General features: G+C 49.6%; 5 protein-coding genes across 5 annotated transcripts; 2 read left to right on the forward strand and 3 right to left on the reverse strand.

Annotated features, from left to right (window-relative positions):
- Positions 1–208: 208 nt before the first annotated feature.
- Positions 209–1,225, reverse strand: PEX2_101500 (MBL fold metallo-hydrolase; the record flags this gene model as incomplete). The annotated part of the gene is made up of 2 exons (XM_016747420.1): positions 209–796; positions 878–1,225. The coding sequence occupies 2 exons, from the start codon at positions 1,223–1,225 to the stop codon at positions 209–211; spliced, it is 936 nt and encodes a 311-aa protein (XP_016601740.1).
- Positions 1,226–2,468: 1,243 nt separating this feature from the next.
- On the reverse strand, positions 2,469–7,474 carry PEX2_101510 (chromatin-remodeling ATPase CHD1; the record flags this gene model as incomplete). The annotated part of the gene is made up of 3 exons (XM_016747421.1): positions 2,469–2,592; positions 2,646–7,056; positions 7,468–7,474. 3 exons carry the CDS (start codon positions 7,472–7,474, stop codon positions 2,469–2,471), a joined length of 4,542 nt encoding a protein of 1,513 aa, XP_016601741.1.
- Positions 7,475–8,076: 602 nt separating this feature from the next.
- PEX2_101520 (ATP-binding cassette domain-containing protein) lies at positions 8,077–10,582 on the forward strand (the record flags this gene model as incomplete). The annotated part of the gene is made up of 7 exons (XM_016747422.1): positions 8,077–8,096; positions 8,158–8,182; positions 8,260–8,271; positions 8,326–8,728; positions 8,785–8,946; positions 9,000–9,096; positions 9,163–10,582. The coding sequence occupies 7 exons, from the start codon at positions 8,077–8,079 to the stop codon at positions 10,580–10,582; spliced, it is 2,139 nt and encodes a 712-aa protein (XP_016601742.1).
- Positions 10,583–12,429: 1,847 nt separating this feature from the next.
- Positions 12,430–14,937, reverse strand: PEX2_101530 (snoRNA-splicing protein PRP40; the record flags this gene model as incomplete). Its single annotated transcript, XM_016747423.1, has 4 exons — positions 12,430–13,428; positions 13,488–14,553; positions 14,602–14,753; positions 14,803–14,937. 4 exons carry the CDS (start codon positions 14,935–14,937, stop codon positions 12,430–12,432), a joined length of 2,352 nt encoding a protein of 783 aa, XP_016601743.1.
- Positions 14,938–15,108: 171 nt separating this feature from the next.
- PEX2_101540 (TRAPP trafficking subunit Trs65 domain-containing protein) lies at positions 15,109–17,014 on the forward strand (the record flags this gene model as incomplete). Its single annotated transcript, XM_016747424.1, has 4 exons — positions 15,109–15,283; positions 15,388–15,612; positions 15,677–16,787; positions 16,846–17,014. 4 exons carry the CDS (start codon positions 15,109–15,111, stop codon positions 17,012–17,014), a joined length of 1,680 nt encoding a protein of 559 aa, XP_016601744.1.
- Positions 17,015–17,379: the final 365 nt, after the last annotated feature.

The raw sequence follows: 17,379 nt of genomic DNA on the forward strand, positions 1-17,379 counted from the left end.
AGCTCACCACTGTGGGTGATCACTACACTTATATTGTCAATAATCATGATTTTCTTCTCGCATGGGCATTATAATGTAAGGCTAGATAGAAGAATCCATGCCACAGTTGTCAATACGGAGTTGTAAAACAGAATTCATACGTGTTCCTTATAAATGAGTTCTTTCTGGAGTAGAGGTGCTGATTTGTTTATATCGAAACACAAAATTATCACGACAACTCTTCTCTCGGTATCTCCCAGACGCCCTCTTCGATAGTTCGCTTAGGTGCCCAGACAATCCACTCAAAGTTCTTCGAAGCAGCAGCTTGCGGGCCATCGTCGTAGACCATGACGTCCTTGAAAGGAAGTACACCGCTATCGGGTGGTGTCGTTTTAACTTCGCCCCGAAGGATACGCGACATAAATGCCCGTATCGAAAACAAGAACGGTTCTGCATCAGGCGAAGTAGTAGTGACATGCGAAGCAGATATCGCCACACGCGGTGGTGGTCCGGATCTAGTGTACTGGTGTTCCAACTGAGCATTTTGCTCCTTTGTAAATTGCAACACTTTGTCCAAGCTCCTCCACCAGGTTAAGAGATGACTTCTTTCTTCAAAGAGGATCGGGGCGCGCATTTCTCCTTCCAATTGACATTCTTTCGTATCCTCGGACTTGGTCTCGTAGAAGCTGTCTCCAACGTAGAGGAGACGGGAGTCTTTGTCATACCATGTTAGGGAGTCTGGGGTATGGCCCGGTGTGTGGAAAATGGTGATTCCAGTAGGAACGTTTATAGACGTGCTCGGCGAGTACACGAAATCCTAGTGATCCTGAGCCCATATCCCGATGGTATAATATAGGCACTCTGTGTTGAACTTCTTAGAGGGCGAGTGGCAATAGACCTGCTTCCATGGACTGATGTGGCTTTTGTTATGTGCCGACGAAAGAACGGCCGTTATGGGTCCCGTTCTCTGGTCTACATTCTGATGTTGCGGCCCTGAGTCGGTTGGTGGGAGCAGACCAATGCCTAGGATGTGGTCGAAATGGCAGTGAGTGGCGATCACAAGGTAGGGCAGCCGGCCACCCGGGTTGATTGTATGCTTCAGGACGGTATAAATATTCCAGTAGGCGGGTGCTTTAGGGTCGTCTGAAGCACCGTGCTCGGTGTTCTTCCTATCACCAAGGGCTCGGAGCTTTCTAGATTCATCAATTGTCTGCTTGTATTTGAGAAGACATAGAGATCTACCCATTTTTGCTAGGAGTTGGGCATATCTTCGCATAAATATCTGGGTACTGATCATAGTTGTCGTGTTCCCGGAAAAGATACATGGATTGGTTCAAACACCGCACATGGAACGGACAAGACGCTGGAACCTCAAGATTGTATTCCGACATGATTAAGAACTACTTTGCAATAGATAAAAATCTAGGAGGCGATGATCAGAAGAGACAATACTGGAGAGATGAGTTATTTTCGAGAAGCTCGAGCCCTTCAACAGCCGGATGCACTCTTAGACTAACCCTATCTTGGTCATTGCCGACATGTAGATGTAGTTTGAGCGAACTACTTACACCTGCAGTCTATATGCAATGGTTTACAGATACTTGTAGGCTTAAAATGATAATTGATACTGAAGCCAAAAGACTCTACGGAGTAGTCTTACGTTGCTTCCAACCGGAAATATAAGCGCAGAATCTCAAATAACACGCTCCCCCTGAATGATCCCAGGAAGACTAGGAAACTAGTAGACGCCATTTCAGCCACTCCATAAGATACATGTGCTGAGAAAAAAAACAAACTGCTCTTTATTACGGATGCTTCCATAGGAAGAGTCCTGGTATGCTCACGAGAATACATGAAAAGCAAACTAAAGCAAAGGGGATATGGTATGATTGACTCAATCCATGGTTTTTAAAAAAAGACCTTGGAGAGCCAGTCCAAAACTCCCCCACTGGAGAATATTGGAACAAAAAAAGAAAGAAACCCCCAAACACGCCATGCAGTGATCATCCAAGACCGTAGGTCATGCTCATTTCGAAAATTCTTCTTTCTGTGCTTTTGGGGCTCACGCGAGGAAGTCGACGCCATTCGCAATGCAATGCAACAAGTTGCATCCATATGTACCTTCAACGAACAAAGAGCATAAGAGAGAGACGGAGGTCACCTTGACGAGGACAGTTCAAGGAATAGTGCGAGATGTCTGAAGGAGATGACAATAACAACGACTTCAAAACCTCGAGTCGAATGCAGGAGAAATACCGGAATAAAGTAGTCCAAGATTGGGAGTAGGAACATTGTAGAGGGAGTAGAGGGAGCAGAGATGGCAAAAGAAATACGCTGAGTGTCTATCATCAAAAAAGAAAAAGAAAAATGATAGGTAGATATCTGATATCAGAAACGCTGAACATGCATGTCATCAAACCGTGCTAAAGTGAAGTTGAACTGAAACAAAGAACACCTGTACCCATTGTGCTGATGAGATACGGAACTCCTCAAGCCGAGCTGCCATTAGAGGCCTTGGAAGCCTTACTAGCTTCCATGACCTTATTGAACATCTGCTGCAGCTTAGCACCACTGGCGTCTTTGTTTGGCCAATAATTAAGTGAAACGTAATCCCTGAAAGTCAAGTCAGAACGTGAACGGTAAATGTGATAGTAAAGAGGACTTACCAGAGTCGGACCTCCAAGGAGGGCATCGATTGCGAGCCCTCCAGGGTATTGCGAATGAATTCACCAATCTTCACAAGGGTAAGACGGAGTTTCTGAGCCCGCTCGTTTTTGCTTGGGTAATTTTTGGCAGTGATCATTGACACTTGCTTCAAGTTGGCAACAATAGGCTTGAAGAACATGAAGGCCATGTCTTCTTTATTAGAACCACCGTTCTCATGACCTTTGCGGCGACGGAGCTCATCATTAGAAGCGTCAGATAGACGATGGCGTGGACGATCAGTATCAAGACCAGACCGTGGACGAGAGTCATGGCTGGGAGTACTATGACGGTCTCCCTCCCGGCTACCATGCGTGTGGGGACGGGGCCGTGATCGATCAGATTCACGATGGCCCTTGCGGGGATTCTCAGGCCTGCGAGAGCTCGAGGGCGCCGGAGAGGCGGAGACACTGCCGCTACCGGAGACACGTGAGCCACGCTTATTGTTGCGGTGGTGGTTGTCAACTGCCCTTCTTGCTGTAGCATTGTTATTGTACTTGTTTCTCAAAACAGACATGAGGTATTCAGCTCGTCGGACAAGGTGGACAGCGCCGGGTGATTTTGTTGCCTTCTCCTCGGTCTGCAGGCGTTGTGTCTTTCGCTCCACTCGGTGTTCCTCCAGGAAGAATTTATCGCCGAGGCCAAGCTCAGTGTCGTCGCGAATCTGGGTCCACGCCCCAAAACCATGGCGTGCGATACCCACGAGAAGCATTCCGTCTTCACGAGCACCCCACTGGCAGCTGTAATCCGCCAATTTGGTAGCCTCGGGGAGCCGGAATGTTCTGAAATCAGCCAATGCTTTGATGATGCTTCGGATAAGGCGCATATCTGGTGGACGCTCGACAATAGTCCATGCATTCAGTCGCTTGACACCGTGGTGGTCGAACAAGACGGCCTTCTGCTCTTTCTTCGTGGGGTTCCTGCCTGATTGTTTCATGGCCTCTAATTGATCCAGACTTTCCTGGACGAGCGAGTTTGCCTTGTCGGTAATTTCATGAAGAGCATCGCGAACGGTGCCCCGATCGCGGGTTTGTAGCCTAGCATCCTCGAGGATGAGGTCTTCCGAGTCATCTAGATCGCCGTAGCGAAGGAAGGCTCGAGAAAGCGCACGGTATTCTTTTTCTCCGAGGGGGCGCTTGGGATCCAATGAGGCGCTCTCTTCCTCGCCATCATCGATACTGACTTGAGCTCTTGCGAGGCGTTTTGCCTTGCGTTCCTCTCGTGAATCTGTCGTGTCTGTGGGGGCGTGGCGCTTGCGAGGTCGATTTTGCTCAATGACTTCAGCAAGATAATGATCATCATCTTTGCGCTTTTCTTCAGCTTTGATCACCTCGAGCTGTTCCTTTGGAATGATGTCGTCCCAGGTGAGATCATCAACTTTGATGTCGACGAAGTCGAACGCTTTCAAAAATTCTTCACCACCATCGGCTTGGATTTGCTCGGCCTCTTCAGTTTGGTGTAATTCTGCGTTTGCAAGGACGGAATCGATATCAAGCTGCTCCAGTTTCTTCTGGTTGTCGGTTTGTTCGAACATCTTCTGACCGCGGCGCTTGAGGATCCGAGAAATATCGTCTGTGGAATTAGGCTCAGCAACCACACGAGCCATCTTGTTTTGCATCTCAGAGGCTTCCTTGTCTGTGACACCACGCTGGATGGTGATGAATTCGAGCAAGAGCTTGTTGCGAGCTCTTTCAATGACTTCTTCTTCGATCGTGTCCTTTGAGACAAGGCGGTAAACGCTGACAGGCCTTGTTTGGCCGATTCGATGAGCACGCGCCATAGCCTGCAAATCAGCCTGGGGGTTCCAATCCGAATCAAACAGGACGACAGTGTCTGCGGTCATAAGGTTGATACCGAGACCACCTGCACGGGTTGAAAGAAGGAATGCAAAGTCGGTGCTACCGGGGGCATTGTAATGCTCAATTGCCAAGCGACGGGCAGCAGACGGGATAGTTCCATCTAGCCGTTGATATTTGTAACCACGGTACTCCATATACTCACTCAGGATGTTAAGCATGCCAACCATCTGACAGAAGATCAAGACTCGGTGGCCATCAACGCTCAATTTGCGGAGGAGTTGGTCGAGAAGCATCATCTTTCCACTGCTGGTGATCATGGCTCGAAGAATATCTTCTCGACGGCTACTGCCTTCCAGAATCTTTGCTTCTGCGTTGGGGAACATAAATGGATGGTTGCTAGCTTTTTTCAATTCCATCATGATATTCAGAAGAGACTGTTTCATCCCCTTGTTCCCGTCGTTTAGCGCAGCGTAGTTTTTCGTCAAAATGTTCTTGTAGTATTCCAATTGGACATCGGAGAGCTCTACTCGAATGATTTTCTCGGTCTTCGGGGGAAGATCAGACTCAACTTTGGACTTAGTACGCCGCAACATGTACGGCTGAATGGCGTTAGTTAATTCTGCAAGCTTTTGAGATGCTGCCTCTGAATTCAAATCCATGTCGACATCGACTTCAATGAGGCCAGGATTGAGGAAATCCATTAGTGCTGAAAGCTCAGCAAGGTTATTTTGGATTGGGGTACCGGTGATCAAGAGGCGTGCCTGGCATTTCCATTCGAACAACTTGATATAAAGTTGTGAATCGCGATTTTTGAGACGGTGGGCCTCATCCACTGCCATGAATTGCCACTTGAACTGTCCAAGGAACGGCGAATCGTTCATTGCATACTCGTAAGTTGTCAATAGAACGTGGAACTTTGGACGTTTGGGATTCCCATCGACCATCAATTCATAATCACGCAAAACGGAACGTGCCTTTTCACTGCCGTTGTACACAACGTAGTTCAGATCCGGTGTCCAGTGATCAAATGTATCAGCCCATGCGGGCATAGTAGACAGAGGAACGATGACAATGAATGGCCCTTGCTGCCGCCTGACATGACGCATCCAGTTGATGAATGAAACAGTTTGTACAGTCTTTCCGAGACCCATCTCGTCTGCCAAAACCACATTGCGACCCCTGACCCAATTGAATGCCAAGAAGTTTAGACCTTTGACTTGGAAGTCCTTGAGTTCCCCATTCTGCAAGAAACTAGGGGTTCCGTGGATGGGCTCGAAGGATTTACGCGTGGCAACATTTATCTCGTTCTTGTCGGAGATGGGTTGTCGAGCGGTGCGATCCAAGAATCGGTCGATCTCACGCTGTGCGATCTCACTAACCAAGTCCTCGGGTTCCCAAGTACAGGAATCGTAGAATAGACGTTTCCATTTGACAAGGTATTCCGTGATGCCATCATCGCCATCGCGTACGCCAATGACTCGTTCAACCTTTTTGTAGTCCTCTATGGCCTCAACATCCCTTTCGCGATCGAGGTTCCACTTTTCACGGTCTTCAGGAGGGGCGTCGACACTATACTGCAACCGAATATCCTCATTCAGCACCTTGCGAACATAATTATCCACGCGTCGCGTGCTGCGGAAGTTGGAAATAGATTCATTGCTTTCCCATGTAGCATGATAGTGTGACTTGTCCTGCCACTTAATACAAAACTCAAAGTCGTTGCGGCCAAGATCATGAGATTTTGAGTCGATGCCCTCCTTGAGCCGATGATTCAAGACGACGTCGACAGCAGGGCGAGTGTCTTCTGCGTAACTCTCCGCCCAGTAGTTCGGTGGAAGATCTTCCGGGTCTTCTTCAAACATGGCTTCGTCTTCCTCATCATCCTCGTTGTAGTTTGACACCTTCTTGGCGGTTCGCGTTGAGAAGCGAACCTCATTCAATGAAGGTTCATAGCTAGTAGTCTGTTGGAGACGTCGCCTTCTCGCTTTGCTAGCACGAGCGCTCTTTCCACCATACTCATCACTGTCCGACTCGGATAGGGACGACACAGTAGCCGATCGGGAGGCCTTAGATGGTTGCTGGGATGGATCTTTGCGCCGACGCTTGGTACGTGGTGCAACATCATCCGAGTCTGAATCAGATGAGTCGGCGAGATGGCGTGTCGTACGAGCACGACCACTTCGTCGAAGTCCATACAGATCGGGATTTTGTCTGATCAGGTCGGTTTCGCTGACCGGTGATGATTTGCGCTTCGCACCGCGGTCGGGCTGAGGGGATGAAGAGTTTTCACGGCTATATGTGTTCGCGTCATAATCGCTGTTATCCTCCACTGCGTCCTCATCTTCCGCATCTGAATCGGCGGACGCGCCGTCATATGAGTCGTCCGCGGCATCGGGTTCGGGGGAGGACTCGGAGACGGGGTGAGACTCCATGGGCTCGGATGGACTGCGTTCGCGTTGCGTTACCGCATCGCCATCCGCGTGGGTATCGTCGAGGACGGGCGAAATAGGGTAGCCATTAGACATCGTCGAGGTAGAAGGGTGTTCCTGAGCAGATGGGATCACCATGCCAGAGGCTATTACCGAGGGGCAGTCAGCATTGAAGCTCAATTTGGGCTAGGAGAAGCATGAAAGAGACAGGGACGGGTAAAACAATGGCACGCGACCCAAATCGCAGTCAAATGGAGCCCAAAACCTAGCGGAATGGAACAGGATATTGATTTTGATGAAAGAGTATGTTTTTTGATAACGGGTGGGATGGACGCGGCCAGGCTGGAAGCCAAATCAATGGACAGATTGGTACACATAACCAGACTCGGAGAACACAATGACACGCTCCTTGATCGACGACAGTTGAAAACTGTCCCGATCGGAACAGAATAGAGGGATTCAAGGATTCGTGCAGTGGGTCGACAAGCGCGGAGAAGTACCGCGGCGAATGCTTCAGTCGGCACGTCTGTGCTTGAGGAAAAGATTAAATCACTTACACTCCATAGCGTGGTGACCCCGAAAGCGGGGGATCTGTCGATCAATGTGGGAAAGTAAATGGTGGGTGGGGGAGGCGTGAAGCTGGAAACTTGGGGGAGGAGGAGACGAGAGACTTGGAAGAACTAAGACTTGGGGACTGACTGGAGGGTTTGCTTCGGTTTGGTTTGCAGGGAAAGTAGACACCCAATCTATCAGGCATCAATAACGCTTGACCTAATTCACACTAGCGTGTTCGCTTGCCACCTGACACCGTGACTCATCACGTGGCTCACGGATCTCGGATAAACCACCCATCCGAGTCCCAGCCAGCAGCCAATCACCGCCTTGATAAATAAGTGACGCAGATGTGGCCTAAGGCACCACAGCCCACAGAAAGCAAAGTGCATTCAATTCTGCCGCCCCTCGTTCGTTGATAGTAGTGTTTCTTCTTGTCTTATTTCTAGTCGAGTCTGCGCAGAGATACTTGGTGCTTTTGCTGAGCCCAGTTCATTTACCTGCGACAGCGCTTATTCGGCCAATTCAACACTCCGCCCCTCCTCCACTTGGTGCTGATTCTTTTTTTCACTCCGCTTCATACACACGGTTTCTTTGAACCACATCCACCCACCATGTCTGACAAGCTTACCCGGTATGTTTCCGGAGTCTTTGAAGTGCCATATCACTAGCTAACAGTATATTTTTCTCTATAGTATTGCGATCATCAACAGTGACAAGGTTCGTCGCGAAATACCCCCACTAATAAGATTTTCTCTCGAATGTCTGGCTCACACCACATCTTTTCAACTTTACAGTGCAAACCGAAGGTACGCGATTCAATATGATATTTCACGGTGTTCGCGGAGGCTAATTAGTTACAGAAATGTCGTCAAGAGTGCAAGAAGTCTTGCCCCGTGGTCCGCACAGGCAAGCTTTGCATTGAAGTCGATCCCACTTCTAAGATCGCCTTCATCTCCGAGCGCCTGTGCATTGGTTGTGGTATCTGCCCCAAGAAGTGCCCATTCGGAGCCATTCACATCATCAACTTGCCCACCAACCTCGAGACCCAAGTCACCCACCGCTACTCGGCCAACAGCTTCAAGCTTCACCGACTTCCCATGCCCCGTCCCGGTCAGGTCCTCGGTCTGGTTGGAACAAACGGTATCGGAAAGAGTACCGCGTTGAAGATTCTCAGTGGCAAGCTCAAGCCTAACCTCGGTCGTTATGACAACCCTCCTGACTGGGAGGAGATCCTGAAGTACTTCCGTGGTTCCGATTTGCAGAGTAAGCACCATAGTCCATGCACCACAGTCTCTATTCGACGTTGCTAACTGTGGTAGACTACTTCACCAAGATTCTGGAAGACAATCTGAAGGCGGTTGTGAAGCCTCAATATGTCGATCAGATTCCCCGTGCTGTGAAGGGACCTATTCAGCAGGTTCAGCAGCTCATCTCGGCGCGCGCTGCGCTGGGTAACGAGGATGAGATTATGGACGTCCTCGGTGCGCTTTCCTCAATCCAATATATCGGAATTCAATTGCTAATATTCGTCCAGAGCTTCGACAAGTTGCGCAGCGTGATATCGGTCACCTTTCCGGTGGTGAGCTTCAGCGTTTTGCCATTGGTCTGGTTTGCGTGCAGAAGGCCGACGTGTATGTTCTTCATTTCTTATATTTATGCCGTTGAGTCCTATCCGTTACTAATACTAATTAATATAGGTACATGTTCGACGAGCCTTCCTCATATCTCGATGTCAAGCAGCGTCTGGCTGCTGCCCGTACAATCCGCAGCCTCCTCCGCCCCGATGACTATGTCATCGTTGTCGAGCACGATTTGTCCGTTCTCGATTACTTGTCCGACTTCATTTGCGTGTTGTATGGTCGTCCTGCTGTTTACGGTGTCGTCACTCTGCCTTCTTCCGTTCGTGAGGGTATCAACATCTTCTTGGACGGTCACATTCCCACCGAGAACCTGCGATTCCGTGAGGAATCTCTCACCTTCCGTCTTGCCGAAGCGGGCGAGGAGTTCATTGCCGACAAGGATCGTGCCTTCGCCTATCCCTCGATGGAGAAGACTTTGGGCGACTTCCACCTGAAGGTCGATGCCGGAAAGTTCACCGACTCCGAAATCGTTGTCATGATGGGTGAGAACGGAACTGGAAAGACCACTTTCTGTAAGATGCTTGCTGGTGCATTGAAGCCCGATGGCCTTATCTCCGTCCCCAAGATGAACATCAGCATGAAGCCCCAGAAGATTACCCCCAAGTTCACGGGTACCGTGCGCCAACTCTTCTTCAAGCGTATCAAGACTGCTTTCCTGTCTCCTCAGTTCCAGACTGATGTCTACAAGCCCCTGAAGATGGATGACTTCATCGACCAGGAGGTCCAGAACCTGTCCGGTGGTGAATTGCAGCGTGTCGCTATTGTCTTGGCTCTTGGTATGCCCGCTGATATCTACCTGATTGACGAGCCTAGTGCCTACCTGGACTCCGAGCAGCGTATTGTCGCTGCCCGTGTCATCAAGCGTTTCATTATGCACACCAAGAAGACTGCTTTCATTGTCGAGCACGATTTCATCATGGCCACCTACCTGGCTGATCGTGTCATCGTCTTCGATGGCCAGCCATCCGTGAACGCTCGTGCTCAGACCCCCGAGTCTCTGGTCGGTGGTTGCAACCGGTTCTTGAAGAGCTTGGATGTCACTTTCCGTCGTGACCCCAACAGCTACCGCCCCCGTATCAACAAGTACAACAGTCAAATGGACCAGGAGCAGAAGCTGGCAGGCAATTTCGTAAGTTTTCTACCTCATCGATGGGGACTATCAATTCCATGTATAAGTGCTTTGCTAACAGTATTCCACAGTACTTCTTGGAAGAAGAGAACTGAAAAGGGCGTCCACAACGAGCATCGTCGCCGCCGTCACAAACATGATGGCCGCGACCATGAGCAGCGGCGCAAGAGGCGCCGTGGCGATTGGAAGATCATGTGGTTAATGGGGATCCCAGGCGTATGCGGAGCCTCGGCGGTTCGGGGCAAGGGAGTCCGTCACCGCGTCGGGCCCTCTCCCGGTGCCGACGACGGTCTCTCGGACGACGATGGCGATGATGACGATGCAAATGGCAACAGTGACCCCGGCTAAAAGGTAGTGACCTGCTTCACAACCTGCTATCCCTGGTCTAGTACGCTCATATACTTCTGCGACCTGTCGCCATTCGTCAGTCAATCAACAAATGCCTACATCGTTATTCGCCTTGCAACCTGCTTGATTTGCTCTGGGTTTCTATATCATATCCAGAGTTATCGGCCCCTGGTTGGGAACACATGTCTGCAGATCTTTCACTAGCACCTGTTAAATTTTAATGGTGGATTAGGTTCGGCATGGTTTATTGTTCCAACGGAGTTCTTATGTTTGCATTTGGTTGGAGGGTTTGGGTTCCAAAAAAAAAGCTCTTCCATGAATTTTATGATATGTTTAAAGATGGATTTCGCGTCAGAATGGATTGGTGATGAGGTTGCTTTCAGATCGGAGATGGCATGGAATAGGTGACTGCTGAAAGGCTGCCAAGTTCATTGCCTCTACGTCGTGTAGATAGATAGTTTTCAACCCATTGTTGTTCAGATGCTCAAAATTCTTATTCTCTCTTTTTTTCTTTCCAAATCGAAGCTTTTGTGCTCCCTTTAGTCCCGAATGTTGATAGTATCTCTGAAACCATCACATCCACCGTCACCACCAGCAGCTTCTTTGGTAAAGCGATGCACCATTAGGTTCCATTCCTTCGGGGTGTGCCAAAACTTCACACAAATCGCGTAATCATCTGCTCGTTCGATCTCTCCAAGCAGACAAAACCAGAGGTCCTGGTCCTCAACTAGTGCCCCTATGTGTCTTCCAGTCGTTCTGGGTCCATTTCTGTACGTACGTTGTAATGCCATCCACTACGTATTTGGAATCGGTGGCTACCACCATGTCCGATCACTCTGATCATTGGGACATAAGAGGGTACTCATGTTGGCAGGCGTATAGGATGGAACCTTGGTACAGAGTGTTAATATGTGTTTTGTTTGGAAGGGTACATATGCATATGATCTGGGAGTAACTAACCATATCCTACAATGAAGCGAGAGTCGAATGGGGGCGAAAGTGAAATGAGCGGAGAAAAAGTAGAATGAGAAAGCAGAGAGAGGAAGAAGAGAGAGAGAGAGAATAGGAGGAGTTACCTTGGCCTTAGATCAGCCCCATATAGCTAACGCTTTCCCTCGTGGATGAACATAACCCCTAACATGAATACACATAGTGGCATAAGACTTGAGACCATTTTGAAGTATATTTATCAAGAAAGCTATGAGTATATCTTGAAATTAGATTCCCTTTTTACGACAAGTGAGCTAATGTGAAGACATATATATACTTCGTAGCACCCATGAAGTTTGCTTGTATAAACTGTATGAAGCATCATTTCTTGCAAGATATAATATGACATGTTTATAAACCTCTGCATTACATATTACCAGCATAAGTTTGTCTTCCATGGGTTAGTTCAGATGGCAAGTCTCAGACGATACATGAAGTCAGTCACAAATACGTACGATCCACGGGGGAGGATATATAGGTACACATATAGGACTATGAGTTATTTCACTCATGGATAATTCACAAGGGAAATTGCAAGACAAAATATAACCTAAAAGAGGTCCCTACCCTAGTAAAATGACGGCCGCATCTGCTAGAAGTGCAATTAGTGAACGATGGAATGACATTATGGGAGACTCAAATGGTTCGGACCCCAACTTTTGACAATCACCAATAAGGGTGAGCCCAAGCTATCTTTGGTGTACAAGTCGGAGGAGTAGATATCTAGAGGGTATTACTAGGCGTGGAAGAGAGCAAATGAGATTGCAATAGATTCAGCTCAATATCCTACATGTGTATTGAAGGGCAGAAATTACTTGCATATGAAGTCAAGTGTGAATGAGAATATTCACTCCCATCTACTCCTCTTCAATCTCTCCTTCCTCGCTGCCAGAGTGAATGGCCTTCTCGTCCTTCTTCGCATCCTCGGTTTCTTCTTCTGGAATAGCGGAGCGTTCCCGTCGGGGGGCTCGCGGACCCTTGCTGCGCTCTCGCTCACGGCTGTCACGTCGGTAACGCTTGGCAGACCGGCTGGCCACACTCTCGGTATCACTGTCACGTCGGCGTCGGCGGTCACCACTGGCCACGCTACGAGTATCAACACCACCAGTACCACCACCATAATCAAGCTCATCACGACCTCCACGGGGATCACCACGAGTGCGGTACAGGCGCTCGCGCTCGTCTTCACGTCGGTCTGGGTCTCTAGTACGGGGACGGTCAAAGTCACGGTCCCGGCTACGGTAACGGTCTCCACGCTCATCGCGACGGTCACGAGATGGGGAAATACCGCTGACCTTGCGGTAAGTTCGTTCGCGGTCGGCCTGTGCCTTGCGACGGTCTGCTTCGTATGCATCCATTTCGGGGGTGCGGTTGGACTGGCCGCTGGGTCCTCGTCGTTCTCCTCGTCCACTGCGGTATTCACGATCACCGCGGTCGTAATCTCGCCGACCTCCACGGCTTTGAGAGTGTGCTTCGCGATCTCGCTCTGCATCCTCGTCTCTTTCTTTCAAGCGGCGAATTGCCTTCTCAAACGCAGACTCCCGAAGCTCATCGGACTCGAGTGCCTTGTATTCTTCGTATTTCTCGAGGCGAGGTTGAACTTCAGCCCAGGTGTCGGTGACCCGCACAGGCGGCTCGAGGCGCTTGATGCGAGAGCGGAGTGCGTCCACGGCGCGGCGTTGTTGACGGTCGGCGGCGTGCTTCTCATCCTCCGTGCGTCGGATTGCCTTTTCTTGGATACGCTGGAAGATGAGGTTGAGGATCTCAGGGTCGATCTTGGAGGTGCGGCGGTCGGCAGACATGATAGAATTGAATTCATCAAATGAAGTTTCGGCCGTAACTTCGTATCGTTTGTCCTGGTATCCGTTGGTTAGTATAGATAGGCAACGATTCGATTTAATCCGAGAGAACTTACATCGAGCACATCGAGAACGTCGTTCCGAGGTCCACGCAAAGCGCGCTCTTCTTCTTCCACCATATCCCAGAACAAATCAAGAGGGGTCGAACCCGGCTGGCCCAGGATGCCATGGTATCTGGGGTCATCCTTAATGATCGGGCAGATATTCATCCACTTGGCGCCCGCCTTGATCTTACCTTGAGATCTGAGTTCCTTGAGGAGGGCCACAAACTGCTCGCGGTTCTTACGCTCCTTTCTGGCTCTGGCTGCCTTATGTTGCTGGCGAGCATCGTTGAAGGCCCTCTCCAGAGACTTGATATGATTTTCGAAGGCAGTTAGAATGTCACAATTGCTCAGAGTTTTGAACTTGTCATCGCCTTGGAACTTGCTATCAGACTGAATGATAGCATGAGCCTCGGACCAACGCGTGTATGGCTCCAGGTTAAGTGAGCCCAGGATGTCCATCAGCTCATCCATAGCGGCCTTGTGCGTGACAGATTCTTGCTCGACGTGAGCCTTTTTCAGTTCAAGGATGTACTCTTCGAAAAGCTGGCGCCTCTCGTCTTCCTCATTGGTAGACCTGAAGGTGGTCTCCCCCTCAATGATCGGACGAATCGTCTTCCAGCGGCTGTAGTATTTGATTTCAGGGTGCCGCTTCAGCATAGTGTTGAAATCCGCGCGAAGCTTGGCGAATCGTTCTTTCGCTCGGTCCTTTTCCTGCATGCGAACCTCGACCACGTATTTCTCGAATGCTGCCTTGCGGTCTCGCGGATCTTTGAGAGCCCGGTACTGCGGGTCTTTGATTGTGGCGCGCATTGTAGCTTCCCAAGTCCAATCGGGCTGTACGTTGTGGCGTTTGAGCAGCTTCATGAAGGCGCCCTCGGCCTCCTCAAGAGAATGATAGTCGGGATCCATCTGCGACTTGTATTCTGGAGCAGCAACCATGCCGCTTGTTTCATATGATCCGTAACCACCGCGTCGGTCGCCGTATCCGCGGTCACCGCGGTCACCTCGGTCAAAGTCTTCACGGTCACGTTGCTGGGGTTGCGAGAAAGAGGTTCCACCTGCCACAAAGGAAGGCGCACTACCATGCGATTAGCATTGAGAGAATTAAATTTGGGAAGGCACTTACGCGGGGGCTGCCTGGGGGGCAGGCGCCTGTGCGAGCGCATCTTTGTAAACTGCAGGCATCTCCCATGTGCTCTCCTTGGTTTCTGCGTGGTACCAGTACTTGCGCCCAGCATCTGTAGTATGTTCCTTCCATGGCTGGTTTGCGAGAGCAAGCTACAAAGAAGTCAGTTAAGCTCGTAACATTTTGCGATCAAATACAAACCTCAACCGGAGTCATCAACTCTTGAGGCTTGGTCCATTGTGTGGCTTTGGTCTGGATATTGTAATAATAAACGCGCCCATCGGCATTTTGTGCCTGCTGCCATATGGCAGAGCCTTGGTTGCTGGTTGGATCCATTGTGAATGGTGTTGAAGAGGCTATGAGAGAGAAGTGAAAACGGAGCTTCATCAATTATCTCCGCGCTTTTGCGCGTTTGGTACTTCGCGTCGACCGTATCAACACTTATCGGTTATCTCCTGAGCTCTAAAGAGCCACTTTATCGACTCCTTTGCGACATCTGTTGTCGCAATGCCTGGTCTGGAGATCCCGGGTGAATTCTTGCGTCATGCCATTCTTGATACAGTTGTGCCGCATGCTCCGACACTCGATATTGAGGCCGCACTAAGTTCAGCTCTAGAAAATGGAGCTGATGATCTCCCCTCTGTCCTCTCGTCAATCCCTCAACGGTCTCTATTGTTCTTTGGTATGCACTTCCAAAGGCTCGATATGGGTTGCCTCTTACTCATTAATAGCCATTAGATGAATTTTTGCCCGTCCGTATTGTCTTGAGACTGTCTGATTGCTCAGAAACGATCTTAAAACACTATCTGCCACGTCTCGAGGTCAAGCTCGATGTCTTTGCTGTCGATCCAGCAGAATCGGTTGGTGAGAATCTCACGCCAACTCGTGATATAATATTCTCAGGAATTGTCGGAGGAAATGAGGATCCACTGGTGGTTTTCAATGAATTCGAAGGCGATGAAGGCAATGGGAATCATGTCTATCTGGTTTGGAACATTGAAACTATACTGCGTGAGTTGTTATCTGGATTTTGGGGTTGGATATCATGAACTGAACATCACTAATTGGTTGATAGGGCGTCCCCGTATTCGAATCCAACACCCCTCTCTCTTATTCATTGCCTCTGCCAGTCTGAATCCGGCTGACGCTCGCCGCCAAGAGGATTCGGAGGATGACTACCTCCCTTCATTAGTCCCCGCATCAACCAATATGCTGCAATCTCTATCCACCGGCAAGTCTTTCAACCATAAAGAGCCTTTCCTCCCTGCTTCCAGACTATTGAGGGTTGTACCGACGACATATAACGAGGAGCCGATTTACAATATCCAGCAACAACATGGTCATCCATTTCGTGTTGTGCCCGCGGCAAGTGCAAGGATTCGGTACTCTCGGCTGAGCTCCTACACTGCTATACCGATGACTGTGGCCAGTCTTGACTTCGAGGTTACCCCTTATCTGGCTTGCGAGGTCTCCTTTGACAAAGCGAAGCTTCACCTGTCAGAGGGAACGATAGAGTCGCTGTCAGACACACCGGGCCTGACTCTTCCTATTACTTGCCGGCCACGAGACGACGTGACTCTTGTGTATAAACTCACACCGGAGTATGGCCCAGAGACCAATCCATCGTCTACCGCCCTGGTTAGCACGCTGGACATATCTCTCGAAGCAATTATTCTTGTGGATGATGACTGCAAGCCACGTATTTCTATGCAGTGGAAAACCAATGTCGATTTCTCAGTCGCCTTAAATCCGACTTATGGGGGGCCCAGTCCAGCCCTGCAAAGGACGAACCGCCCTACTAGTCTATCAGTGTCAACTCAAGTGGGTGTGACCCCTTCCCATCGAAGCTCGCTACGAGAACGAGCATATTCGGTCACAGATGTGGGTATCACAATCTCTTTCTCCGGACCTGTTCGTGTGCAGGTTGGTTCTGTCTTCTCTTGGGATATTTTCATTGTCAATCGATCAAGCGTTCCTCGAAAGTTTGCCTTGATTGCCATCCCCAAGCGGAAACGCGTAGATCCACGGGGTCATGTTGCTCGGCCTTCTTCATCATCTATTACTAGCCGGAAAGAGGATCAAGTAGCCGAGGCGGTGACTGACGATAATGTCGTCCATGCGAGGCAAAAGAGTGTGGCTGGTCAGGAAGCCGAACTGATCAGCCTGAGCACGGATATTCGCGTGGGGTGAGCATTCCCTACTATGTTTCTTTCCCTTTACTTCTCTAACATGATGTTTTATTAGCCCTCTCCTTCCAGGAACTTGCCACTCGACCGAACTCAAACTCCTCCCTCTTGCCACGGGCCCACTTCACTTGGAGGCAATCCGGCTTGTAGATGTGAACACGAACGAAACGACTGATATCCGAGATCTTCCGGACATTTTGGCGGATGATCAGCCTCGCTCTAGTTAAGAGCAGCCCGACACTGTACATATATATGACATGAATCTATAGCTACTTTCAAAGTGGCCTATCCTTGACATCATCTTCCTGTGGCCTTTTATGGTGGTTTGAAAATACCCTTCAGGTTGACAATACCTTCGGCCCGGGCAATTGCGTTTTTCCGTCATACTCTATGCGATCTCATATCTACTTTGTAGCCTTGCACTGCCTAGTAGCTGACATTAGGTTTTAAAAATCTAGGGCGCACCGGGGACGACAACAAAACATTTATATTGCCCTGGTAAAGCGGCTGGAAGAACAAAAATATCAACTTGTCATACTTGATAGTGCTAGGTTCCTTCAGTGTTTCTTGAGGAGGTGTGGGGGGGGGGGGG

This window comes from Penicillium expansum, assembly GCF_000769745.1.
Source record: "Penicillium expansum strain MD-8 chromosome Unknown contig357, whole genome shotgun sequence".
NCBI classification, from domain to species: domain Eukaryota; kingdom Fungi; phylum Ascomycota; class Eurotiomycetes; order Eurotiales; family Aspergillaceae; genus Penicillium; species Penicillium expansum.